The 27,486-nt window shown below is 41.6% G+C and overlaps 1 protein-coding gene across 1 annotated transcript in view; it reads right to left on the bottom strand.

Annotated features, from left to right (window-relative positions):
• The window catches only part of magi2a (membrane associated guanylate kinase, WW and PDZ domain containing 2a), a 284,527-nt gene that overhangs the window by 5,678 nt on the left and 251,363 nt on the right, over window positions 1-27,486 (bottom strand). Inside the window, exons 11-20 of the mRNA XM_085375635.1 lie at window positions 17,758-17,789; window positions 14,629-14,836; window positions 11,333-11,374; window positions 11,155-11,246; window positions 10,641-10,833; window positions 6,771-7,028; window positions 6,105-6,290; window positions 4,809-5,025; window positions 3,868-4,093; window positions 2,435-2,587 (exon numbers count right to left, since the gene is read on the bottom strand). Coding sequence (XP_085231761.1) covers window positions 2,435-2,587; window positions 3,868-4,093; window positions 4,809-5,025; window positions 6,105-6,290; window positions 6,771-7,028; window positions 10,641-10,833; window positions 11,155-11,246; window positions 11,333-11,374; window positions 14,629-14,836; window positions 17,758-17,789 — 1,607 coding nt within the window. The remainder of the gene's footprint in view (window positions 1-2,434; window positions 2,588-3,867; window positions 4,094-4,808; window positions 5,026-6,104; window positions 6,291-6,770; window positions 7,029-10,640; window positions 10,834-11,154; window positions 11,247-11,332; window positions 11,375-14,628; window positions 14,837-17,757; window positions 17,790-27,486) is intronic.

The raw sequence follows: 27,486 nt of genomic DNA, 5'->3' as shown, positions 1-27,486 counted from the left end.
ATATTCCCAGGCCTATCCCTTCTTTATGTGACCACTCCTTGGTGTATGTGAGGATGGCTCAAATATGAAACACTTCAAAGCCCTTCATGTGAGGGCCCTGAGGTTCACTAATGGGAGAAATCATGAGGAACAGGACAAAACATGCTGAGCCAATTACACTAACAAATGGAGAAGTCTCCCAGTAATGGTAAGAGGGTAATTTTAAAGTTAGGAGTGGACTAGAGTCAAGAGAGGGGGAGTCATTACGTGTCATTACAGTGGTCTGAAGAGGTGGAAGCCAAGACTGTTCTCATTAAACCTCAGCCCCTAACAGCAGCAGAGAGTGATCTCCATTTTCATCTTTAATAAAGAGGGAAAGAAAGCTGAATGGACAGCACGTGAGCTCAAAAAGCAGGAGATGGGAGCGAAGCTCGGAGAAGTAATTAAATGTGCTGAATGATTATCGGTAAAAATCAATCACTTCATACAATTTTCTTAACAGCATCTACAGTGACATTTAACCTAAAAAAAACAAACCTGTTAGAAATTGTAAGCGCTCCTTGTTGCTGATTATTTTGTTCGCAAGAGGGTTTTTTTCCTCCTTTTTAAGAGCCTGTTGAGTAGAAACTACTTGGCTCAAACTCAAAATGTCAGAGTGACTGCAGGGAGTCACAGAGCATGTGGGCTTTTTGGTTTCCACACCTGAATATGTTAAAGCGCTACTCAAATCCACAGTGACAGCCATGCTTTTTAACTACTGTCTCGCATTTGCTTAAGTTAAATGCAGATTGATTCCTCGCCGCATGCAGCGGTGTGGATACGTGGATTGCTGGAGGAGGGATCACACGGCTTACACTGTTTGATCAATCAACGGTGACAAATATGAAGCGCATACATGCGTCTACTTAAGTAAAATCCTGGGGCATTGGCTTTATTTACTTATTTTACATGTCATTAGGACACAAAATAAAACTTTACAGTTCAAAATTAACCCGAGAGGGTGACCGCATAGGTGCCCTCTCGGGTTTGTAAAACTTCTGTTTTGTACATTTTATATTTTGCTTTATTTGGTAACAACTGAAACTAACCAGTTTATTATGTACACCTGTTCAACTGCGTTTTAACCGAAATATCGAATCAGCCAATCACATGGCACCGACTCAGTGTACTGAGGTATGCAGACACGATCAAGGCAACCTGCTTGAATGGTCATCAAAATGGGCAAGAAAGGGGATTTAAATGACTTTGAACATGGCATTGTTTTTGTTTTGAGTATTTGATAAACACATTTAATTGTGCAAAGCGTGGCTCCAGTTAGAGTCAAAAAAATCAATCAAACCAGGGTTTGCTGTAGGGCGCGCCTACCTTCTCACTGACACAGTTATTCATGTGAACTTGTCCTTTTTTTTTGTTTGTCAGATCCACACGTCACTCGTCCACATCTACTTCAAAATGCTCAACTTGAGGCTTCAACAAAGCACTCTAAACTAATGTGTTAGTTACTTCCATGTTTAATGAGAACTGAATGCAGCTCTTTCCAACTTAAAATGTAACTTACTGTAGTAGACTGCTACATCAGTTAATTGGTACAACATGAAACCTGTCATAGGAGTTTTTTTATGTCCAGAAACTTTACTGGTAATCAGTTTGACTTTTTCTTTCTCACTTTCTTTGTTTAATACTAAATACTTAAAAAGAAACTATCACTACTTCACAGCAGTTTGTTTACTGATTTTAAGTAGAGCTCCACAAGTATTCCTGCTTCCTTTTCCACGTCCGTCTGGAGCCACTGGACTACAACGATTACAACACAGAAAAGGAAAAGTAATATCTCCCTCAGGGGCATTTTACACCATTATCTTTGACAGGTTCATTACAGATAAGCACTGTAGTGCATACTGAGGCTAACAGCCGCAGATGTAAGAATCGGAGGACATGCAAGAAAAAGAAAACAGGACTGAGGGAAACGCCAAAGACAGAAAAGCTGCTGGGGAAGTGGAAGGGTTTTATTTTCATTTCCACTGGATTTATTGTTATTACATATATATATGTAATTCAGAAAATGTGTGTGCTGCTTTGTTTTTTTAGCTAAAAGGATAACTGTGTAGCTGTGGAGACCATCAAACACATGACATCATGATGGCCCCATTAAATGATTAAATCTGTCTTTAACCTGCTGAATATCACCTGATGCTAAACAAAAGGAAGAAGTTAAGTTTTGGGAATTTGGGAGGAGACAAACTTGCGATCAGCATCAGAAGGACAAACCATCTCATACATAAGTTATTTTGACAGATTATTTCTTAGCTGGCACAAAAAAAAGTTGCAGTTGCAGCGTTGATAACATCAGACAATTACAGACAACACCGTGTAATGCAGCAAAGATTGAAAGCAGCTTAACTTTTAACGATGGGGTAATCGCTTTCTTAAAGGAAATGATGTCATCAAACCCTACCCTCATCCTCCCGTTGCGAATGGCCGGCCCGTCCTCTGCGAGTCGTAGGACAAAGAGGTCCATTTTGTACTCCCGCCCTCCACGGATGCTAAAACCGAAGCCCTTCACGCTCTTCTCCAGCTCCACTGTGAAGAAGTCGAAGTCCTGTGTAAGCTGAGACAAGCAGAGATCACGCATGATCAGATGCAGTCGTACTCGAGCACAAAACAGACTATGACTGCAGAAAATTGTCTCCAATAATAGTTTTTTTGAAGGAGAACGGAGCAAAAGCAATGGGGGAGGTGCTAATAAGACCAAAACTTTAGCTTCAATACATGAGGTTTTGAGAAATAACACGGCATTTACTTTGACAGACAAAACCAGCTTTAAATAGAAAAACAAAGGGTTTATACAAAAACTCAAAATATCTAGAAACAAGCTTAGAATATAATAGAAAAACAATCTCTCTGGAAATATATTTTACTACATTATTGTACAAGAGACTGTGCAATGAAAAATATGTTTGAGGTAATTCAGTGCCACGTAACAGCTTTTTCACCATGTGAGCCCTAAAACATTATTTTAGACCCTGAATTTGTAACTTTAAAATGTTCCTCTCAGCATGTCCCTGATCACCAACCAAATTTAGAAGTATTTATACATTTATTGGCCACTGGCAGCTGAGCTGTGAACACAAGGTTGATATACAGCTCAAATTTTAAGTTTACTTGTTAGGAAGTAGTTTCTTATTTACACATCCAAAATATCATTGGTGAAATATTGGCAATTTTTTGTCATATTTATGGCCACCATACAACTTTAAGTCCATTTATCGCTCTCCTTTAACCTGCTCAGTAAGGAGAAGGAAGGTTTCTTTACACCTGCAATAATTTATAAGTGGTGGTACAGCTCTGTGCTGGGAGCCCGTTTCCCTTCTATGGAGGAGTTTGTATTAGTGCAAACAGCAGCAGGAAGACAGTCCATACATAACGGAGCACAGAGAACAGATATGCAGCATGAAAAGTAGGAGCTGTGTTGTAAGTGTGCCGCAAAATGACTTGGCATCTGTAGGCAGGCCTAAGATTTGTCAGTTGGATGTGTACAGGGGTACCAGCTGAGCCATTAGCTCCTGTAAGCTGATCATGCAGGATTGCAGGCTGAGCTCAACTTTGTGACCTGCCTGAACGAACGCTGTGCTCAATTTTAGGTTTTCACCAACTCATGTCTGGCTCTTAATTGGATTTGTGCACAGATAGCAGAGATAAAATTGAAAGAAAAAGAGTTAACAGATACTAAAAAGGCTCCGTAGAGCTGTAGGGGACTGATATGATATGATTATGTCCTAGATTTCAAATATCAATGTTCATATTGACAATCCTGTATGATTTGACCTTCAGAAAAGAGTCTGTTGAAGGATGAGTCACTCTCATCCTCAAGGCAAAGTCCTTCCTTACTTGAACTGGTGGCATTCGGTACTCTGGGATGGCAAATTGTCTAGCATCTGTGGCTAGCTGTCGATAGTCCAGCAGAGGCGGGTGTCTGTAATCCAACGTGGGCGGCTGCCGGTAGTCTGCCACGGGAGGGTGCCGGTAGTCCACCGGCGGCTGTCGGTAGTCTGTGAATGGTGGCTGTCGGATGTCTGGTTTAACATCTTGCCTCGCCTTCACCTCAGACCTGTAACTAACAGACCAATGAGAATGAAGGAGGAACTTCCAGGGAGGATTCCTACAGCTGTCATCACCACCTTTGGACATGGAAGATTACTCGTGTTATCTTTCAGCGTGCTTAGCAAACAAAAGAAACCCCATCTCTAACAAACTGCTGGGTCATCCGGCGCTGACAGAAATGGCTTGTTTTTAGTTTTGAAATGACAACCATTAAACACAACTTAAGTGAGGAAATTAAACATCACATAAAATGTTTATAATAAAAACAAACTCTCTCTCACGCTGATGAGTGCAAAGATATCTGAATACTGTGTAAAGCAGAGGGAAAGGAAATGAGGCTGTAAATTTTGGGACCCCTGTAGTTCTTGGTAAAATATTCAACAGATCTCGATAAAGAAGCAATTTATGTAAATAATTTAGCACTCCATAAGAGTTAAGTGATGTTATATAACAAAATAGTGAGCGAGCGTGAGAGATGAACAAAGAGAAGGGACAATAAGAGAGACAAAGATGAAGCTGGAAAAAGAAACTGAAAAGGGGAGAAGAGAGAGGCTCGAGCGCAAGGTGAAGAGAAAGAGAAAGGAGATATCTGACTCGCTCAGGGTACCTTTATTCCCAGAGGAACGGTGTTTCACCCCAGTGGCAGATAAAGAGCTAGTCTATAAAAAATGCTTCACTGCGTCATAAAAAAAAAAAATCAAGGCAGCTGCTTGTAAACCGACTCTTACCTGCTCTCGTGGGTGTAGGTCTGAGGTGTCGGGGCAGGAAGCTGAGTCACAGGGCTCTGGTGGGGCATGGGGTTGGGCTGGCTGGCAGAGGGGCTCGGTTCTGTCACTGCTTGGTTAGACAGGGAGGCTGCAGTGTTTAGCTGGGCCTTAGGGCTGTGCTGGTGAGCCATGGGGCTCTGCTTCTCCGAGCTGGGGGCTGATGGAGGATTGCTCACCTCTGAAAAACAGAATGTGATGTAAGAAAATCAAACCATAAGGTATCAGCTAAGGCTGTCTTGTCACTATAACTTGATTGTCTTGGCCACTTGAGGGCAGCACAGCAAACCTATTGTCCTCTGATAAAGTTGATCTGCTGGAGTAACGGCGCTATTTATTTCTTTTCAACTGCTAAATCTGAGCGGAAAAGGAGATTCCTGTTTAGGTTTTCACCACATGCCTAAGGGCATATTTGAGTCTTCACTTTATTTACTATGACAGAAATGAAACAATGGCCTGAAAAAAAATCAAGCGGCCGATTAAAGCTGGGTGGTGGTGAAAGTGTTCTTGATTTGAATAATTCTTAATAAAAAATATTGATATGTAGACCTTTATTTTCTATTTTAAATAAAACACAACTACTGCCAGGGTTGGCAATTTCTATGGCTACACAATATCCTCAGCTGCTTCTTGCTGTGATTGGCCAGCAGTGGAGAAGTACAATGGGTTTAAATCTATCTAGCAACACAACTGCAGCTTTATCAAAGTCTATTGTGTAATCATTTGGTGAAAGTGTGTGTTTTTTTCCGGTTTTGATCATCAGTGAGTCTCGCTTACTCCTCATTGTAATGTGCATCCCTTATTGGGCCCACTAACAGTGGTCAAAAATCTACAGGTATTTCAAACTAATGGGAATACAAATGTCAGTGGAATATCAGTGGGAAGTGATGCAAAAAGAAAATCCTTTCTCGGCAGCCTTGGTTGCTGTGATTCAAGTTTATTGTGAGTAGTTAAGAGTCTCTTGTTGAATTGAAATCTTTCTTTCTCAAAAGCAACAAATGAAAAGAATCACTTGGTAAATGGGAGAAGGGAACACATTTCTCAGTGACACAGCCGGAGTGTGTTCTGTATTAGTGTTATTGTTAGAGACGTGCACTTCTGTTCCAAGCATCTGCATGCAGAGGTGTCATAAAAACAGAGTATGACTGGCTTGTGAATGTGACACAAGGCTTTGCAGCTTTCATTTAACAAAGCTAATTCAATATCTGTCATGAATCACCGTCAGCAGGTGTTTTGTGTGCGTGTGTGTCCATGTCTCACCTTCCTGTGGTATGATCCTCAGGGTGACACTAAGGCCTGCATCTTTGATCAGCTTAACGATGTCAGCGTGCGGCATGTTGACGATGGACTGGTTGTTCACCGCCAGTATCCTGTCTCCCACCTTCAGCTTCCCGCAGCGGTCTGCCGGGCTGCCCTCGATGATGCGGCCAATTTTGTGGGGCACAGCTGTTGGAGCATTCACACACGCAACAGCGGGTAAAGACGCGCTCGGCAGCAGATTGGAGGATTACGCTAGTCTGTGCTCACACACCACTCACTGCCTGACTGACTGAACGTGTCTCTGCCTCTCTCATTTTGCTATTCACCTCAGGCTTACGTAAGGCATCCAGTTTTTCTTCATGTGTGTGTGGGCGAAGCACTGATGCTCAGAGCAGTGCGCCAGATATGTGTGTGACTGACGTGCTGTGGGAGGGCATGTATAATTGAGGAGCTAGAATGAGAGGCGCTTCACTTTTTACCAAGCCGTGACCTTGCCTACCCTAACCAATAAGTTTTCTTCACACTATAAAGAGACTACCTGATTATTGACAAGCATCTATGAGCTTTGCCACAATGTTTAGCACTCGAAGCAGTTGTTATGCTAAGCAGAGAATGACTGATGATGCTTAAGCACCTACTTGACTCTTTAATAATCACTGGACTCACTGTTAGTTGTGGCCGCCTCAGGCCGGTTGAGCGAGCTGATGATGACGAAACCGAAGCCCTCGCTCTCCTTTCGGCTGATTATGACATCGCTTGGTTGTGTGTTCGAGATCCCGTCTGAAGTAGCACCGGTGTTGCCCATGCCAGCGTTGGGAGCCTGGGGTGTGCTGGTGCTGTTGCCATACGTGAAGTCACTACGTGGGGAGCTGTGCTGCGTGGAGACAGAACCTGGGCTGCGGCCGTTTTCTGGACAAGACTCGCCTGTAGGGCGACGCAGAGAGGAATCAGAACAGAGGTATGTAGCTGAGTTTGAGAACCCTTCCCAAATGTGCAGATTAATGTCAAAGGCATAAAATTGTATGTTTGCACCAACAAGGTGAATCTTAAAGAGCTGTTAGCCCTAAACCTGACATATCTCAGCTTGGTGTGAAGTGAATTCTTAAAGGTTGAGTGAACTGCACAATTGGAGGACAAAAGAAAAAAACTATCTAAAGCAGATGAAAAGGATCTGCAAGTCACCTCCTGAACAAAGAAGAAAAACCTGTTAGGAAATCTTTGTCAAAATTGATGAAATTACGAACAACGAAAAGTATTGTCAGCTTTAAACCATCTGGAAAGCATCTAATTGGCAACGACTTAATTTTTCAGTATAATACTGATCCCAAACACACTGCCAATGCAGTAATAGTATACCTGGATAGAAAAAAACCACAGGTGAAACTATCAGTCATGCACAGACCTCTACGGAGACCTAAGAGGACGCAGTGTCGGATCATCTTGACAGAGAACAGAACAAAGTAAAGACAACATCCAAAGAAGAGCTTTGGATGTCCTTCAAGAAGCCTGGAGAACTATTCCTGAAGTCTACTTAAAGGAATTCCAAGAAGGCTTACAGGAGGTGCTGAAGAATAAAGGTGGTCATATCTTTATTTCAAACATGACTTTCAAAGCTCATTATAATTATAAAAATGTAAATGCTTATTTAAGATATTTTAAGACATCGGAGACCTTAAGGAGCCTAATGGGAGAGGAAAGGACTTACAAACCCTATTAACACTTACAATGTATACATTAATGATCCAGATGAAGGCCACAAGCTAAAACATATCAAAAATACATCATTGCTTCATAATACAAAAGTGCACAATGAGCATTTTCCTGTTGCAGCCAGCTGAGATGGAGTTTTTTTCAGGACCCTCTCTACAACGGCAACCCTGCTGTGTCGCAGCATTCAAATAAGGCAGCTTTTTTCGTGTGTGGATTTTTTATTTTTTTTGATGATGTAACCCTCTAGCCCTCACATTGCTATTTTAAGTAAACCATCAGAAAAGTGTAGCAGTTAGCAGCTTACAATTTAGACTTCTGAAACACAGTAAGAACAAAAATAATTTTTTTCTTCAGTAATTTGATCCTTAACAATTTGCTGCATTTAATAAGATCGTGAAATCCTTTATTTGCAGGTGACTCCAGGTGTCAAATTATTGTGGTGCGCTGAATAATACAATATTAAGTTCTTAAATGAATTAAAGTACCTTTAAACTCTTGTTACCTTCTATCAGTGCAGTTCATGCTCGCTACTACTGCTCTTGAGAACGGCATCTCATCCCAAAAATGATGTTACAAACAGCTGGTGCACCTTACAGGTTTTGTAACCAGGTGTGCGCATAGCAACAAGGCTGGAGGCATGAGCGATCTCTACATATATTTCCATGAGATGCTGTTGGAGGATCATAGAAATTCCCAGGTGGATTCCAGGGAGCTCCTGGAACAGTTTAATTCTTTGTTTCCTGCTTCTTTAATTCTTCTACTCACAATCCAGTGATAAAGCAGTGTTGTGACACTTTGAAGTAGTGTCACTGTTACATTTTTCCATGTACAATACAGAAATGTCCATCTCTATATTGCTTTTGCACTATACTAGAGTAGCTTTGCTTGATTCACAGGATCCCCCAACTTTAATATGATCATCCACAGTTTTGAAATGTTCAAGTGACATAAAATAAGTGAAAGCATAAAAGTCCCCTTCAAAGAAGCTAAAGATTCCTAACTAGAAAAAAATATCAGCAGGATACAGAGTTACTTTCATAGAATCCAAAGATCATTTTGCATGTGGAAAATCTACACAGTTTTGCCAGCAAAGTGTTTTTCATCTTCCCCCCTAAGCTGGAACTAGACCTCATCCCTGTGAAGAATCAAGAAGCGAACATAGGACAGCAATTCAAAACACATCATTAAAACGCTGCCTTATGTCAATCTGACCACAGCTAAAGTAGCTTCTAGCACCTCTAGCATACACTGACAAAAGTGTGCATATGCACTCTGGCACACTGACTGATCGAACCCAGTGTTGTTTTCATAGTTCACTAGTAAGTGGGGCTGCGCTCTTCTGTAGTTAAACAGTTCAGGATTTAAACTGTAAATGTGAGGCTATGACAAGCTTTGTTATCATTAAAAGGTTTGAGCCCACATTTAGTATTTCTTTACCCAATGAGTGCACAAATTATTATCACATGAGGAGGAAAATAGTGAAAAAAGCCAATGATTTGTGCAAAATGTGGGTTACTGGGTGCGGGCTAAAGTGTGAGCTCGGAGCAGAGAGAGTCTGATACTTCGTAAAGTGCGAGTGGGAGTCAGACAATTAGGATGGAAGTAAGGGCCACACAAGAGGCCAGGCATGAGTCAGACTGTAGCCTTTGGTGGAGAAGAAATTTTTTTTTTTTTTTTTTTTTTTTTTTTTTTTTTTGGCCTGTCCCGTTTGGCTCTTTTGCCATCAGAATTGTTGTCTAAAGGCAAAGAAAGATGCCCAACGGATTTACTTTACCAAACTGACCATCCCAGCCTTGCCGTAATGGTCCATTTGATTCACCTTTTATTGTTTATTTTATTTTCACTTACTGAATACGGGACAGACTTGACTGGGGGAAAGAAGGGGAGAAAGAAAGAGGGAAAGAGAAACAGCTGAGAAGAGGGACGGGGGAGAAGGGCAAAAGACAAAAACCAACAGAACGGGCAGAGAAAAAAAAAATGCATCTATCGATCACCTGGATCACCTGCTGAGAAAGAAAAAAGAAAGCAAGCAGAAGAGAACAAGAGTAATAGAATAAACAACATCACAATGATATATGGGAATATGACAGTAAATACTAAATGTTAAACATTATTGTGCAGCACATAAGATCAACAGAACACAGTGTGCTTTGAGGTAGGAGCCAAAAAGGGTGTAGTTTGTGGGTGTGATCACCCGTGTGTACACCTGTGAGCATGGACGCGCTTGTTTTTTGTTTTTTAAAAGGTTCCTTCATGTAATAATCTGCTAGAGGGTGTGGGGGGGCCACAGCCCCGTCCTCCAGGGCGTGAAGCAGGTGTGGAGGAGATCAAAACTCCAGACATCCAGAGGCCCCCAGAACACAAGAGAAGAAATTGACAGACAGGGCGGACTAGAGTGGGAAGAATTTGATTGGTGAGAGGAACATGTGCATGTGTGTGGTGGAGGGCGTAATAATGAGAACAGGACAGGCTGTAGTTTAGAGGAAGAAGCGCCAGCTCAGTCTCCACGGTAAAGAAACTCAAGTAAGGAAAGGGAGCGAGAAATGTGTGTGCGTGAGAGCGAAGGTGTGCTAATGTGTTTTTCAGAGAGGCTTCAGCATAATTACTCAGAGATTAGTGGTTCGGTTTTCTGACTAATTAAACCTGAATCATTACAGGACATGAATGAGACCAGGAGAGGTAATAGAGGAGGACGAGAACAGACAGAGGAGAGGCACGCTGCACACTTTTATAATCCAGAGCAGTACATTTATGCTGTGTTAAACAGTGGATTAAAACAATCTATAAAGAAGGAATCCCAGATTGATGACTCTGCTGTTTCCTCACCTGCCGCCTGAACCCTCCTCCTGATAACCAGATTCACCTGGCCGGTACGTGCTGCCCCGTGCATCAGGTCAATGACATATCTGTGTGGCTTCCCCACCACTGGGATTCCATCAACAAACAGCAGCTCATCGCCGGGCCGCAGGCGCCCATCTAGATCCGCTGGACTCTTCTCGATGATCGCCCCGATGAGAATCTGTTTTTAAACGCAGGCTGTCAGAAAGATTTCGGACTCATAAGCCCCGAGACTCCGGAGTGTAGACTGTGTGGGTCACATGCAAGTGGGTGTTAAGTGGTTGTTATACTGACACATTAATAACTCAGTTACATGGCTAAAATATTGTTGTGTTACAGTAAAAAACAGCAATAAACACCAAAGCAGCCACAGCCAGCACTCTCTCAGGGGGCAAAGGTCAGGTTAGGTGTTCACAGTGTGTGTAGTGGGTTAAGAGAGGAGAAAATGACAGGGTTCCACGCCCACTGCCATACGAGCCTTCTCACGCGTCTCCGGACTCACAGGCTGCCCCGCCTCATCCCCGCCCAGCACCCGGAAACCGAACCCGGACTTCTGTCGGCGCAGGTGGACCTCGATGTCCTGGTACTCTCCTCCTGAGGCAAAACAAGAGGAAAATAATTAAAGTCCTGGCCTGACAGTGTGCGGAGCTCCAGCGTCGCTGTAAGGAGTATGTGTTTACCTGAAGAGTCCAGAGGGAAAACAGTCCTTGGCTGCCCAGGATCTAGATTAAAAGATGAAGACAAAGGACAGGATGTCCCTGTAAACAATGCAAAATGCACAAAAAAAATGCTCATACACATCCAAAGAGTACACCAGTAAACACAGACGCTCCCATAAAGGCTAGAAACAAGGCAGAAAGGCCCTGCCTCAGCATTATGTCACTGCAGAATTTCAGCATCATCCATAAAAGTCGGGAAGTGCTTACAGCGTGTAATATACCCATCCCTTATTTACAGCGTGAGGTGGGGTGCAAGCACTGATCTGCAATCAGGAGCTTTGCACGACGCCATGATGTGCAAAAGTAGCGAAATGAACTCAACCACAGACAAGTGGCTGTGAATGAAAAATTGATTCCAGTTGTAAGTGTTTTAATCATAGTGAGCGCTCTGCTGCGACTCCACAGGAATGATGAGAAAAAGAATCAGGACTACAGGTGAGCAGAGCGAGGCAGCTATTACCACAAATATACATTTCTGTTTATAGAGAAGTGGTGGATTTCTTCAGTATGTCTATATTTTTTCTTTATATTTTAAGAACAATCAAAATTACAAAGTCAATTTCTACACTCAAAAACATCAAATTCAGGAAATAGGTTCAAGTATATCTGTATTTTTGGGGGTAGTTTATAATATTAGCTCACTGTTAGCTTGAATTAATTAATGGAGTAAACCCGAAAAAGTCGAACAGGTTGGCTGACTAGATAGCATGAACAAATAAACAATGCTGTTAACAAAACTTTACATCGAAATGCACTTACTGGCCACTTTATAAGGAGTACACCTGTTCCTCTGGACTTGAATAACTTTGCAAATATCTAATCAGCCAATCACATGGCAGCCACTCAATACATGTTGGCATGTAGACGTGGAGAATCTACAACATGTGAACCTTTAAGCAGATGGGTTACAGCAGCAGAAGACCGTACCTGGTGCCACTTGTAGCTTCAGACGCTGAGGCTACATTTCACACGGGCTCACCAAAACTTGACAATAGAAGATTGGAAAAATGCTGCCTGGTCTGATCAGTCCCGATTTCTGCTGCAGCATTCAGACGTTGGGGTCAAAACTTAGCGTAAAACTCAGACTGCTGCTGCTGGTGGTGTAATGATGTGGAGGATAATTTCTTTGTACCTTTTCAGTCCCTTTGTACCCACTGACCATTAGTGAAACCCGGCAGCCTACCTGAGTACTGCTGCTGACCATGTTCATCCCTTTATGACCATAATGTACCCATCTCCTGATTTCTGCTTCCAGGCATGCCTCCAAGTTCAAATCATCTCAAATTGGTTTCTTGAGCAATTGGACCCCACAGTCACCAGATCTATTTCTCCAACAATCTACAATCATGCAACTTCAGGATATAGTGTAACAGAAGATTCTCATCATGGATGTGCAGCCAACAATATAATGGAAAAAAATAAAGAAAAGGTCGAAACTGTACACACAAAACTCGAAAGTGGTGAAATTGGTCACCAGCTATTAAACTGAGCAGTAGTGACGTATGGCTAAAATAACACGCTAACAGGTAAGGACATCTGGATCAGATAACTATCTACAATTGAAAATTATGCCAAAAGTGTTTAGATGCAGTTTAAAATAAGCTCAGTTTAACAGATTTAAAGATCAAGAATGTTGTGAACAGGTTTTTAGAGTCCGTCTGACAGGGCTGCAGTAGTAGATGTAGTCAGATGAAAAAAGGTTGGGAGCACTGGTCTAAACAATCTTCGAACAATCTTCTTCAAAGATACAAACACACGCACACAAAATCTCGAGTGGTTTCAAGCAATGCAGCCTGCTTGGGATTTATTCACTCAGGATCTCACATGTCCGTCTTTGAAGTGTCTTTGACTTTAATGCGTATGAAACTGTCAAATTATATTTAAGAAAACACAACAAAACAGGAACACCTGCTTTTCCCTGTCACACTGAATAACCCACAAAACCTACTGTGACCATTTTTAATACAGGCTCATAAAGCTGAGAATGTATGCTAAAGAGTTTGAAATACCTGATCCTATACCTCAGTCTGTTTATGTAATCGCTGACATTAATTTATTAAGGGTCAGAGAAGACTGAACTTAACCACAGCTGACGGAGTCTGGGCTGGCCTGAGGTTGTGATGCTAAATAAAAGGTCACACCCAGCTTTACCTACACCAGTGAGGCGGTCAAATGGAGCACTGCTAAAATCTGTCTGTGTGTTTTTCCTACTGAGCATTACCAGGCACAACCCCTGACCTTTACTGAGAGGAAGGCAGCAGTGATCACGGCATCCGCCACAGAAGAGGAGGAAGCGACAGTGAGCGAAACAGGAAGATTTGATGAGAAGACTTTCTGACAGCCGTGTCCTCTTGAATAGCAGGTACCTCATATACAGCAGCCTTAACAATAAAAACTTTACTGTAACTTTACTATAGCAATATCCTCCAATAAACCAGAGGAAAGATACTGTCAAGCCATGAATCCATGAGACCTGTTATCAGTTATATGCAAGGCAGATGTTAACCTCTAAAGAGAATCAGTGAAGAAACTGGCTTACACACCACTGTGAGAGTGGAAAAGCCAACTCAACATAATCCGTATTTCACTATGTTTCCCAGAAACACATTTTACTTTCAAGTAGGAAAGAATGTGAAATGATGATGTGAAATAATGTGAAAGAAACACAATAATATTTAGTGTAAATGTCTCGTTACAGAATTTAAGAAAACTAATTCTAGTACCTGTGTGCTATGATAATATAGATTGTGATGTTACTAAAATCCTTATTCTGCAAATACAAATGTGCATAAAAAGCATGTCCTACTTTCTACTGATTAAAATGCTCAATTGAGCAAAAGAATGATGTATGCACAATCGCAATAATATGTAGAATTTTATAATTTTACAAGTCACAGGATGGAAATATAACTGTGCAGAAGCACCTGTCTGATTATTCAGGGACACTTCTCAGTTTACAATGATCAGTATTTCTAGTTATCTACACAGCTTCTGATTTTTATTTTATACTCGTGGTTATTGTGTGGAAAGTTGAGACACAGATCTTCAGCTCTGAAGAAAGAGGTCAGCAAATTTCAGAAGACTTTTTCAGATTTCTGTGGAGCAACAAAAGTGACAATGAATCAATTCTGTGATTGAGAGAAAGAGTGATCGCTCTTCACTCCTCTGCCTTCCCTCGTAGAAGCTGGCCTGCTTGATTTCTAGAGAGGAGTGTGTTTTCACAGCACTTCACCTGCAGTATCAACGCTGGTACTTACGCCTACTCTCAAAGATAGCCCTGGACTTCTCATAAAGGTCATATGGGTCTGGCTTTGCCAGGGCCAAGGCCTCGGAGGCAGACTCAGGGACCGAGGCCCTGTGAAGATGGTGTGTTGGGAAGGGGGCGCTGTGGGGGATAACAGGAGCCGACAGGCTGGTCTGAGCAGGGCTGCTCTGGCCCTGCTGGGACTCCCACTGCTCCAGCACCTGCAAAGCACAGCGGCATGAGCGGTCAGTATTTCCCTTCCTGCTCTCCCACTCCTGATGCTTGATTTCATCCTCAAAATCACAGTAAGAACCGTAAACTCCTAGGCACGGTTTCGTTTAAGGAGCTGTGACAGTTCACTAAACCCTGCCGCGCCCATTTATGGCTGCTACACCCGTCAAGCTTTGCCTGCTCGGACATATTTACAACTTAATAATGCATGTCTATTTTCAGAGAAAAGTAAGGAAAACTACTCATTTCTAACAAAAAAAATTATGCTTTCGACTCACAAAAAGGTGCCTGTCAATTTACATGTTTTTATGTAACCGTAACATCTGTCTCCTTCTCATTTTAAGATTAAAACATGTGGTGAAAGAAAAAACATACTGGAAAAGACTTGATGCTTTTAGCTTTGGCAAAAAGACAACTCAGGAAACTGATGATGATGCCCTGGGCATTAAAAAAAGCACCAAAGTGTGTCAGTTACAGACTCACTTGAACTCGCCGTTTACTGTTTTTTCCAAACTGTTTTAATGATGATGTGTATTCAGAATTATAATTTTACATCTTTGATTGAAACATCAGGAATGCAGCATTTTGCAAAGTCAGCCTTCGCCTTGTATTTTTGAGATAACTATGACAACTAAAGAAATACCCCAAATGTGACTACAATAGGCAGCCCTGCTAAAATATTTTAACATCTGGGAAAGAACAAAGCTTGACAGGCCTGCTGCACCTAATTGATGTGGTTCAATATTTCCTGTTAGGGGGCAGTGTTTCGCCAACTGTCAATTCAAGCATGTTAGTGAGGTTAGTAGTAGAAATAAGCAAAATACTGCCAGCTGTTTCTATTTGGCATTCAGATCACAGTGTTTATGGGGATGTGTGCAGGGAGGAAAGCACCTGACATATGTGATTGGCACATCTAGATGGACATTTAAAAAAAATGATAGACGATTCTAAGGGCCAGAGCAAAAGTTATTCTCTATCTGTAAGGTAGAGTGTGGTATATAATCAGAAATCGGATAACTTTCATCCAGAAAGACATCTGAAAATGTGCTGTCAAGCTTTGGAGGTGACAAGTGTCAGCCTTGATGTGTCAGATAAGCGGGGCCGCCTGAGTCATGGCATGACACTAAGCAGATAGCCAAGATGACATGTTGACATGTCAAAAAAGGGTGAGCGACAGATCTGGAGGGAACAACAGGCCTTTTGAAAGCGAGACGGCGAGATTGGCTGCATAGTGCCATACTTTAATACTGAGAAATGCAGGTCATCTGGTTCCAGATGTACCGAGAATAAATATCAACTTCATGGAAGCTCTGGTCAGGAATGAAAAGCAGCTCCGCTCTTTGCAGTTTTCAGTCGCGTCTGCTATTGATGTGAAGCACGTCTGCATAGGGCAGGCTGCTGAGACTGGGGACCTTGTTAAGGCGGGGAGTAGACTTCTGCATCCTGATCTCTCTTTCACTCTGTCTCTTCTTATTTGAGATTAAGACACTGAAGCAAGCACACTATGGCGATGATCTACTTGATCACATGAATAGAGCGCACTGCAGGCTGACAGCATTGCTGAATGAAAAACACCTGTATGTGTTGCCACATTAAGCACTGTTCTCCGTTACCTACAGTATCGGCTGAGTTTGATTGGCAAATCTTAATAAGCTCATTTGCAAATAAAACTCTTGGGAGTTGTGGGGTGAGTGTTTGCAGGACTATAGATCAATATGGCAATTAGGAGATTTCCTGTCTTCCCTTATTAGCCAAAGTCCTCCATATTTCATTCTCTGCTGCAGAAGTATTCCTTTAACAAATTACACCTAATTATACGAGTACTAAAGTCTAGTGTCGGGGGCTTTAGCAGCTAAAAGAGAGGGGCAGGCGCAGGTGGGGCATCCAAAAAGGTGAACAAACAAGACAAGAGAGAGGTTGTGTATGCTGACTGCTGCACTACAAAAGCTCAGAGTTTAGGATTACAATTATTCTGAGAGAGATGAAAGACGATGATTGTGTTGAGATGGAAGGAGAAACGATGAACAATGAGGGGATTTCAGCAGACAAAGCATCTTAAAAGCTGCACAACTGAGGTTTCCTCTGATGTTAGTTGGGAACTGGAATGGGGACAACATTAGCTGGGGTCAGGGACTGGTCAGAGCAGTGCTGGGAAGATGCCAAGGCATGAAAGGAATATGAGGGTGACACAGATAAAGCAAAATGAATCTGATCTGAGAGGGTGTTTGGTGGACAGAGTTGTTAGAGGCCTGTAGGGACAGCAAATGACAGTGTAGTAGTGTATTTATAACAGCAGTGGAGGCAGGACTCGGAGCTAAAGGCAAGTTTGCAGAGATGCCACATGACGGGTTTTTGCTCTACTGGGTGGAAAAAAAAAAGAGAAAGAAGGTGAAAGATAAATGACCGTGGAAGAAAAGCAGGGTATAGATGTGCAGAAAAGCTTTTGAAACATTTTGCCAAATGGACAAATGTTATGAAATGAAGATTAAAAAGGGGATGAAACATATCTGGCTCATGCCAAAGCATTGAACACAGATGGATAGCAGCACTAGAGCTGTAGCATAATAGTCCTAATGCCCTGAGTGTAAATTACCCTGATGGCACCCAGCCAGGCTATGAATCACGCCTGACTTGGAGGATACAAGTCTAGTGATGTTATGAGTGGGCTACTTGGACTTTCTGCCATCTCATAACGATAAAGAAGCGCTGAATATCAAAAGCGGGACACGGACATATAGTGAGTCACCAGTGGGGGTTAGTACGACGGACAAAAGAGCAGACAAGTCACTGCTAAATTTAGAGTTTTTCCAGTTAGCACATACGTATGCACACTGCAGCCACTGGTGGTAATCTACAGAATAAAAAAGCAGAAATGTGGATAGTCTGGATTTCTGAGGATGTTGCATGTTACCTGCTTAGGGGTCTTCCAGGGTGAATAGTGACCTGTAATGTTGAGAGAACAAAAAAACAACTTATGTTTTAGACGGAAAAAGATGAGATGTGAGGCTTATTTTTACCCAATGAAGCCAGGGTTTCCAGGGTATATCTTAGAGGATAATAAAATGAAGAAAACATCTGAATTAAATTTAAACCAAATGAAGACAATAATGGGACATGACAGCAGTGTTTGTAAGTGGTAGAAAGGACGAAGAAAAGGACGTCTAAAACATGATGAAAGCACAAAGCAAGCGATGGCAAATACATTTCTATGAGGCAGAAACCAACTGTGAATGTAAAGTGAGATTAAAATAAGACCTGAGAAAATTCACTGCTGCACATACAGAGTATTTGCTACTGATAAAACGTGATTTTTATTCTGATTTGGAGATATCAGGTAATAATGTTTGCCTTCTGTTAAATAGAAAGCGAGGCCAAACTTTATACTGATGCATTTTAAACCTGCGTTATTATATTTATAGCCACTTGGGGCAGCGGAAACAAGCTGTAAACACAACACTGACAAATTATTACATTATTACACAAGTATTCCTAAAGGAAATTCAAATCTCCTCAGCTGCTAAATGCTTATCTATGAGCAGGTGCGATTATTAGAGAAATCAGCTGCATGTTTGCTGAACATTTTAGGCCATAAATCCAAATCAGCTGCATGAATAAAAAACATTAAAATGTAGTATTACAAATCCTGATCCTCACAAATACAGACACTCTGGTTTTACTAATGTGACATAGACAAACTGTTCTATATTATCATGTACTGCACACCAAATGCCACTAGAGGGCAGTCTACTGGTGACACAGGCTCCAGAGCTCAGTCAGCTGTGACAGGTAAAAAATATAAAAATGACTCACTGATAAATGTGCACCAGCCAACACACTTGAACATGTGCACACTTAGCCTCAAGAGAAAAAGTCACGGATACAGATGTAATCCTACAAACTGAGTCTTCAGTGAGCTCGCTGACTTTCAGTGTTTCAATGTCTGTCACATGGACAGCTGTCAGCAAGTCATCCAACTATAATCAAGATAAAGGTGGGGGTCTTAGTGGAGATTCAATTCCTATGTGATTAAATAAAATCTTTAATTCAGATTAAGCTCAGATTGAGCATCAGAATGGGGAAGAAAGGTGATCTGAGTGACTTCCAATATGGATTAGCTATTGGTGCCAGACAATGTGATTTATTTTCCCACATGTGCATCTGCAGGGTTTACAGAAAATCCTCCAAAAAAAAAAAAAAAAAAAAAGAGCAAATATCCACTGAGCGCCAGTTCTGAGTGAAAATGGCATTCAGTGGTCAGAGGAGAATGAGCAGACTGCTTTGAGCTGTCAAATAAACACTCATTGCAACCAAGGTATGCAGAAGAGGATCTTTGAACGCAAATCTTAAAGCAGAGACACTACAGCAGCAGAAGACCACAGCTAAGAACAGGAAACTTAGGATCCAATTCACACGGGCCCACTACAAACAACACAAAAACATGCATCCATCCTGCCTTGTGTTAACCATTCAAGCTGCTGCTAGTGGTGTAATGGTATAGGGGATATTTTCTTGGTACCCTTTGGGCACATCACAGCCTATCCCAGTACTGTTTCTGACCATGTCCCTCCCTTTATGACCGCAGTGTACCAGTCTTCTGATGGATGCTTCCAACAGGTTAAAATGCCGTGTCACAAAGCTGAAATCCTCTCAAACTGTTTCTTGAGCTGTACTCAAATGGTCTCCACAGTAACCGGATCTAACTCCTATAGAGTGTGGATGTGCATCTGACAAATCTGCAGCAGCTGTGCAATGCTGTCATGTCAGTATGAAGCAAAAATGTTTCCAGCATTTTGATGAATCGATGCCACTTCTGGCAGTTCTGAAGGGAAAAGTTGGCCCAACCCAATACTAGCAAGGTGTAGCCAATGAAGTAACTGGTGATTGTGGGCTACTGGTAGGGCTGCACGATTTTGCATAAAATGAGAATCACGATTTTTTTGCTTAGAATTGAGATCACGATTCTCTCACGATTTTCTTTTCCAGTATAAATATTTATTGCGCTTATTAACTGCACATCAACTTCGTAACAGTTGAGACTGAACATAAAAACAATAAATAAACATAAAAACAACAAATGTCTCGTTTTGTTGTTGCCGCAAAATGTTGTACTGCTTGAAATTCCGTCTCCACCGTTGCTCGACACTGCGTGTATAGAGCAGGTAGTGCAACAATAGAAAAATAGTTGCGGGACGGCACTGTGTAGCGTTTGTCTAGGGTGTTGATCATTTTCCTAAATCCCTCGTTTTGCACAGTGTTGATGGGAGCCATATCTTTGGTCAGGTGATAAGTAATAGCCTCCGTAATTTCTTTGTGCCTGCGGGAGATCGACGGGTATAGGGAAGCGCTGTATAAGGTTCCCGTTATTGATGTTTGGGTGGTTGACCGAGACGGATTTTCTCCTGTCACTTTCTCATCATCCCTGACGTGCTCTCCGTTGTTTTTTCCCTGCTAATTTTAGCATCACACGGCACAGCTTCTGTATCACGTGGTATAAGGCTCCGCCCTTGTCATTTGTTGAGCAGGAAGAGTGAGCGCTTGTTTTCATGCAGATTACGTCCCGGATCAAAATGCGGTACAATCGTCGTCTTTTTTTTTTTCTTTTTTTTTTTTAAATCGTTGTCATTTGGAAATGAGATCGCACATAAGTATGAATTGAGATCGCGATTTTCTAACGATTAATCGTGCAGCCCTAGCTACTGGGCTACTGTGTAACCAAACATTTAAACGGTGGTGTACATTAAATAATATGAATTGTTTTCAACTTAATAAATTAACAATTCTAAATTTTCTAAAGGCAACTAGTTGCTAATTTGTCTAACTACATAACCACCCAGCTACAATGATTTACCATAAAAGCCATCACATGTCCTATCCCCAGGTGATGTTTCACACCAGGAAGGTATGAAAAAAATTAACCTAGGTCTAAATCTGTTCATCTAAAGGTAACTAGGGGATCCAGAGGTAGTATAAAAGAACTGAACACTCAACATGAATCCATTGTTTCAGTTTTCACTTGAAATGAGGAAAGGCTGACCTCACTCAATACCTCTGATCAATCTTCAGCAAACATTTCATTAAAGCATTCAATATCAGCACTCAGCAGGACGGCAACTACACTAGGCAAAGAGACGTTTGTGAATATATCACTGATCTGTCAGTGCCTACAGCAATAAAACTCTGACTTTCACTTAAGTTCAGGGTGACCATAAAGTGGTTTTAGTTTGCAATGCAGTGCAGCAAGTTAAGAACATACTTTCTCCTTTCACTTCCCAATTCATCTTGCTTTGACCTTTAAAATGTTATTCCACACATTTCAGCTGCTTACAACGTTGTCCAAGCACAAGAACCAGAATTCTGAGTTGAGCGATGAAAGAAAATCATCAGTAAAAAAGTACAAGACATGCAGCAAGCATCAAACACTTATATATATGCATTCATATACATGCAGACACAGAGTAATGAAGCACTTTTCTTTAGTGCAATTCACAGGAGCATATTAAGAAAAGGTGCATTCTCCATCTTCTTTATTCACTTTTTCTTTCTCTTGTCTTTCAAGTGCTGCCACAGTCTTCCCTCTGGGAAGCTTCAAGCACATGCAAATTGAGGGATGAAATTAAAGGGTGACTGCTCGAATTATGCGCCAGCCTTCCCAGTCTTGGCCTGGCCAGACTCCAATCGCACTGTAAAAACATTCGTCTCACTGAGCCACTAGTGGAATGGTGACAACATGGAAATTAACAAAGGCTACAAAGAGAACTCCAGCAATGTTTTTCAGAGCACTGGCTCTTCTCTGTCAAAACTAGAGATGGCACGATACCACTTTTTTATGTCCGATACCGATATCATAAATTTGGATATCTGCCGATACCGATATGAATCCGATATAGTGTGTTTTAATCAACAAAACTGTTTTTTAAATATCTTGCTGCATTTTGTATAAGTTCATACTCAAGTTTAAAACAACAACTACACTAAAGCTATTCTGTTATACCTGTACGCAAAAAAAAATATTTCATAGTTCAGCAATACTGATCAATCTAATAAACTTAAACCTACACCATCCTCCCTATTCTGGTATTTTAAAGAGTACTTAGCATAAATATTAAGCAACCTAACTAATAGGGTTCCAACTCCCAGCAACAACAAAAATAAATAAATAAAAAATAGGGAACCACCCCTCACGCTCCACCTCATGATGCTTAATCGACGTAATCAACCTTAATTTGATGCAGTGTGAAAAAAATACACAGAAATCAATTATTTTTCAAGAAATATTAAATAGATTCAACATCTTTCTTCAACAAAATTGCAGACTGCACAGATGGTACCTTCCCAAAGGAAAAAGTACTATAGCTTACTAGGGTATATTAGACTTAACAGTTACTATATACAATAATGGACTTCTATACATTTTACATCAGATTAAAACTTTGGGTGTAAGATTCAGATAAATATTAAATAATTAAAAGCTCGACATTTTAAATGAGAATAAGAAAGAAAAGTATGTCTTTGTGCCCTCTTTTCCCTGTTAATGCCCTATCGGCCCCCCTGGCTAAACTTTGCTAGATCCGCCCCTGCACAGTTACCAGCCGTCAGCTACGTAGAAAAAGATCCTGGTGTAGAAAGTAATATTAAATAAATTCTAACAACAGCTGATCAAGCTTAAACGTGCTGCTGTTGTTCAGCCGCTGGTTTCCTCTGTCTGGTGCAAAGTGGGCCAAAAGCAAACAAGAGACAGACTCGCGACAGAAAAGCCGATCAGCTGATCATTAAGCAGTTTCATGATTGAAGTAGCAGCCGGAGAGCGAGAGGCAGTCGCTCGTTAAGCTTAACGCAGGAATGCTTTACAAACATTCAGAGATGGACTTACACACTTGCTTTACTTCTCTCGGGGATAACTTTGTCGGAGATGAAATGCCAGGTTGCTAGCGAAGCTCCAAATGCTATCCAGACCACCGACAGGTCCCGCATGCCACAGCCGCTCTATCACGTGATGCATACTGCTCCGACGTGCTAACGTTCTGAGGTGAGTTACGGCGTGCTGCAAGTTTTGTGAGGTGCTTTCGTGATATTTAATGGATCGGATTACATTTTTTATTTTTCTCCGATATCCGATCCAGTAATTTAGGTCAGTATCGGACCGATACCGATACGTAATATCGGATCGGTCCATCTCTAGTCAAAACAAGCCAAATAACATTTTTAGAAACAAACCAGTTACAGGAGCTTATCTAAAACTCAATAACAATTTCACTTTCAATGCACATGGGAGCATTTTTATCAGCGCAAAAAAAGAAAGACTTTTGAAGTGTTATAACTTGAGGGGCAGAGAAGGATTTTTGCTTTTATTCCCAAAGAAGGTGAATCAATGAACAGCTTTCCAGAATACCTAGATTTGAGTCTTTGTGGAGGGTACAGTGAGCAAAAGAGGCAACAACAGAGCAGAACCTCCACATGGGTAAAAGAACCTGAGATAAGCCAGACCGACAGAAAGAGGGTGAACTTTTTTTTTTTTTTTTTTTTTTTTTTTTTTTTTCGGGTTTTTTTATTTTTTATTTTTAGAAAGAGGGTGAACTACCTGGCATCACTGACGGAGGTGATCCACGGGTTAAAGACACTGTTAGCTCAGGCATACCAGACATTTATGCAGACGTAGGTGTCAAAGTGCCCCATGGCTAGAAGTTGAGAAGGGGTGAGCGGCTGAGAGAGAACACCAAGAGAGAGAGGGAGGGCAAAAGGAGCTGTCCGTGGTGCTGAAAGCTCTTAGCCCAAATGCTAATCAGATCTGTCAGCTCAGCTACAGAGAGCTACATGAACCCTGCAGCGTCCAACTTGCACTTAAGTTCTGAGCTAACTGGTGTCCTGTCCTACTGTATGCGTCAGCCTTTTCCAATATAAGTATAACAACAGCAATACACATCAGTAAAAGTGCACAGGTAATGACTGCGTCTGACTCCACTCCATCCATGGCACAGCTTCAGGTAATAGTGAAGGGCATTTGGTTGAAGTTGTGCCTCATTTTCAATTCCTGGTTTCTGGGCAAAACTCTAATTAAAGAGTTTGGAACTGGAAATGTTTCCAGAGATGCTGGAGCTGGCAGGGACTTCACAGAAAGCACTGGTTCTCAAAAGCGCCAAATTAAATCTTACATGTTGGCTCATTAAAACCTGCTGCTGTCAAAATTAGCTTCCAATGGGGAAAAAATGGGTGAATGTCATTAAAAAAAAACAGCAAAAAATATCAGCGGTTGTGTTACTGTTTGTTCAGAACATAGACTGTATTTAAAGTTCTGTATTGAGAGTTCTTAAGTGCCTAAAACCTGCATTATATGTAGTGACCATTAGGGGGCTCCTTGGGTTACCAAAAGTAGTCTAATTAAATAAAAAAAACTGACAGAAAACAACCCTATTTCTTCCTTGATTTCAGCTTGAGTAAATGTTTAATTTTTATGAATGTGATGGGTCTTCGGTTTCTCAGTTCATTCAGCCGTAGCCATGCAAGCCTAGAGACCAGCTATCTGGCAACCACTGATTGCAATGCACATTCCCCAACTGGTTGCTGAGTTGTTGCTGGATGTTGTTATGAAATTTGTTCCTAAAACGTGAATGAATCAGGCCTTGAGACTGGTCAGTGATCCCCTGGCAACTGCTGGTCGCTAGGGAAAAATGTGTATTCTTCAACTGATTGGTGAATGGTTTTTAAAGGTTTTGGGCAGTCGCTATTAACACTAACTATGGGTGACTGATGAAATCTGCTGGTACCCAGTAAAAGGGCAAGGGTTTTTTTGGTGAAGCACTGTCTTTCCAACTGATTTTACCCAGCCAACAACTTCCAGCTACCCCTTGCCAAACGGTCCTGAATTGCACATATTTCCCTAGTGACCTAGAGCTTGCCAAGAGGCTGCCAACTGGTCTCTTGGCCAGTGTGATTGAAGCCTTACTTCTGGGGAGAGGTCTCAAAATAGAAGAATTGCTGTAGGATATCCACAGATGTGTAAGGAGACAAAACAGGGTGGTTGCCAATAAAATCACCTCTTACAGCTCATTAAACTGTGACCGGTGTGAGACTCGCAGCACCACCTGTGAGATTTGAGTTGCAGGTCTTCCCTGACCCAACATGCTCAAAAAGACGAGCTGTAAATATTAGCCAAGCTATTATCCATCGTAATAAAACTGTCATAATGCTGCTGAAATGATGATCTACCTCTTAACATATAGCAATTTGGCTCGCTTCTTTAGCCCACTGGAGGCTGGCCACACTTTCTAATTGAGCTGGCTGTTTTTTGTGCCCCACAGCAGAGTAACAGAAAGTGAGAGAGAGAGAGATGAGAGGAACTGACTGATATCTGTCACCAAACAACTGTCATGCTTCAGTCTCTGACACGTTCTCCAAATATTTGCCAGTTCAGGGCCAGGCACACAGCTCATCCCTTTAACTGAAATGGCAATCTGATGCGGAGGACTGAACGAGCACCACAAGCTTAAGTTTAAATAGTGTGTATATGTGTGCATATGTTTGGATTTGATTTTTTAATGGCCACTCTTTAATCCTGCAGACAGATCTACCACCTTGTGACAAAAAACACACACATATGCACAAAAACACACACACACACACACACACACACACACACACACACACACTTAAAGTCAACTGGAAGTGAGATTGACAGCTTTTATGCTTTCATAACACCCACATATTTCACAAACTCCCACAACCACAATCCGACAATACTGTTATGGCTTTTTTTATGATGGTGTTACTATGACAACACACTTCTAATGTCCAGCATCAAAGATCAAGAATGGCTAGTGAGGCGAGGAAGGTTCAATTACAGGTTCCCCTCACACACTTAGACAGTGCATCCTGTTTGTGTCAGTTCCACAGCTGTATGTACAAACTAGAAAGAAGTAAAGTAACTCACTGAAGTAGAAACAAGAAGAAGCACAGGAAAAATGCGACTTCACAGGAAAAATTAAAAACAAAGAGAGTTAGTATGATCAACTCTTTGTTCAGCAAGCCTTGCCTTGCTCAGCTTGGTGTTGTCATGGACACAGAACCGAACATTTACTACTGTAATGCAAAGTGCACATGACTTCTCAGCTTTGGAAAGTCATTGTCGCACAGAGAAATAGAGTAGTTTTACTCACAGAGAAGGTGGCAATTCCTGCAATCTTGACAATGTGTATTTAAATGACGAGGGTCAGAAATGATAAGATCTGCTGTCAGTACAGTTTAAATAGTAAATGGTGAGTGGACTGGTGCTTAAATTTACAAACGGACCACTTTTAAAAATACATGTTCATCCATTCATGATAAGAATTAATACAATTTTTTATTCACGCTATCAGATGCACACTTACACTCCGATCGCTGCATCTTGGGATATTTAGGATGCAATTTCTTGTATTTTGCCCTTTAACTTGGGCTCCACCTGATTAGCTAGATTCCTAGTGCAAGATAGTAAATACCTTTGTATCCATCCTGCTACTATTGTCTTCAAGTTTAAAGTTGGTCATACACAATGAACTATAGTAGACCCCTTTTGTTTCATTGAAACAGCTCTGATCCGTGGGACATGGACCTCTGCGGTCTCCTATATTTCTAAGATGATACTTAGATACTACCTCTGGGCTGTGGGGTAGACCCTCTGTGATTCAAGCTTGTTCCTGCTGTTTTCCCAGGTGCACCAACAGTTTGGGATCTGTGGAGGCCTGCGCTCCTAAAGCGCGATCCATGATCAGTTTTTGCAGCATGGCAGGCTGTTTAACTTTTGTTTGTTTAAGTTTTGTCATAAAAGCAACTGATCATAACAAAGTATTTTCTTTTAAAGTTCAGTTAAATCTGTTGTTTTAGTGGTTTTTCTTCTTTTTTTAACTCAAGCTTTATTTCCATGACTCCCAAAGAACTCGTTGTTGAAATCCCGACAATAGAAGCACGCTGCCTGTTGACCAAATGAGGACATTTATGATCAAACCTTCCAGTCAATTAAGCCTCATCACCTTGAAAAAGCCAACGCTCATAATATAGTTATGATATTTATCCATCCCTTAAATTTCAGTTTGACTCCTGAGCCATTTTTGCCCAACAAATGGCCACTCTGTCGCTCATCACCAGTAATTATTGTGTCTGTGTGTATGGGTGGCACGTGTATGTGTGTCAATGCCAGACAGGCTCATTAGTGGCGATCTAGACCATTAACAGTCTGTGTCCTCGTTGCAACACCAGCAGAGATGCAGGGCTGTAATTAGCTGCCGAGACTATCATCTCTTTCACATGTACGCTCGACCATTTAGCTTCCACTAACATGCCACATTCTCCCTCACTGCTGCCCGCCCACGCACTCGCACAAACGCCGAGCCACATGGTTTGATTCACACAGTTTGTGCGCACACCTACACAACAGCCAGGCACACACTTTCCTCATCTTATCCGCACAGATCCCCAGGCAAATTTTGCACGCAAGCCCCCGCACACTTACATAAACTCCCCTTGCTAGTAGTACCATGAGTAAACTGTACATTATGCCTGGTTTGACATTTCGCCTCATGTGACCACCAGCTGCTTTAGAAACCGTGCAGACCTCAGGTGAAGGTCTGCTCTCTAGAAAAGGAAAAGAAGAAAAGAACAAGGGTTTGAT

Source organism: Diplotaxodon limnothrissa, linkage group LG17, assembly GCF_057381915.1.
Source record: "Diplotaxodon limnothrissa isolate DT_005_m linkage group LG17, D_limnothrissa_male_GT1.1, whole genome shotgun sequence".
Classification (NCBI taxonomy): Eukaryota; Metazoa; Chordata; class Actinopteri; order Cichliformes; family Cichlidae; genus Diplotaxodon; species Diplotaxodon limnothrissa.
This window is presented reverse-complemented; position numbering and strand designations above follow the sequence as displayed.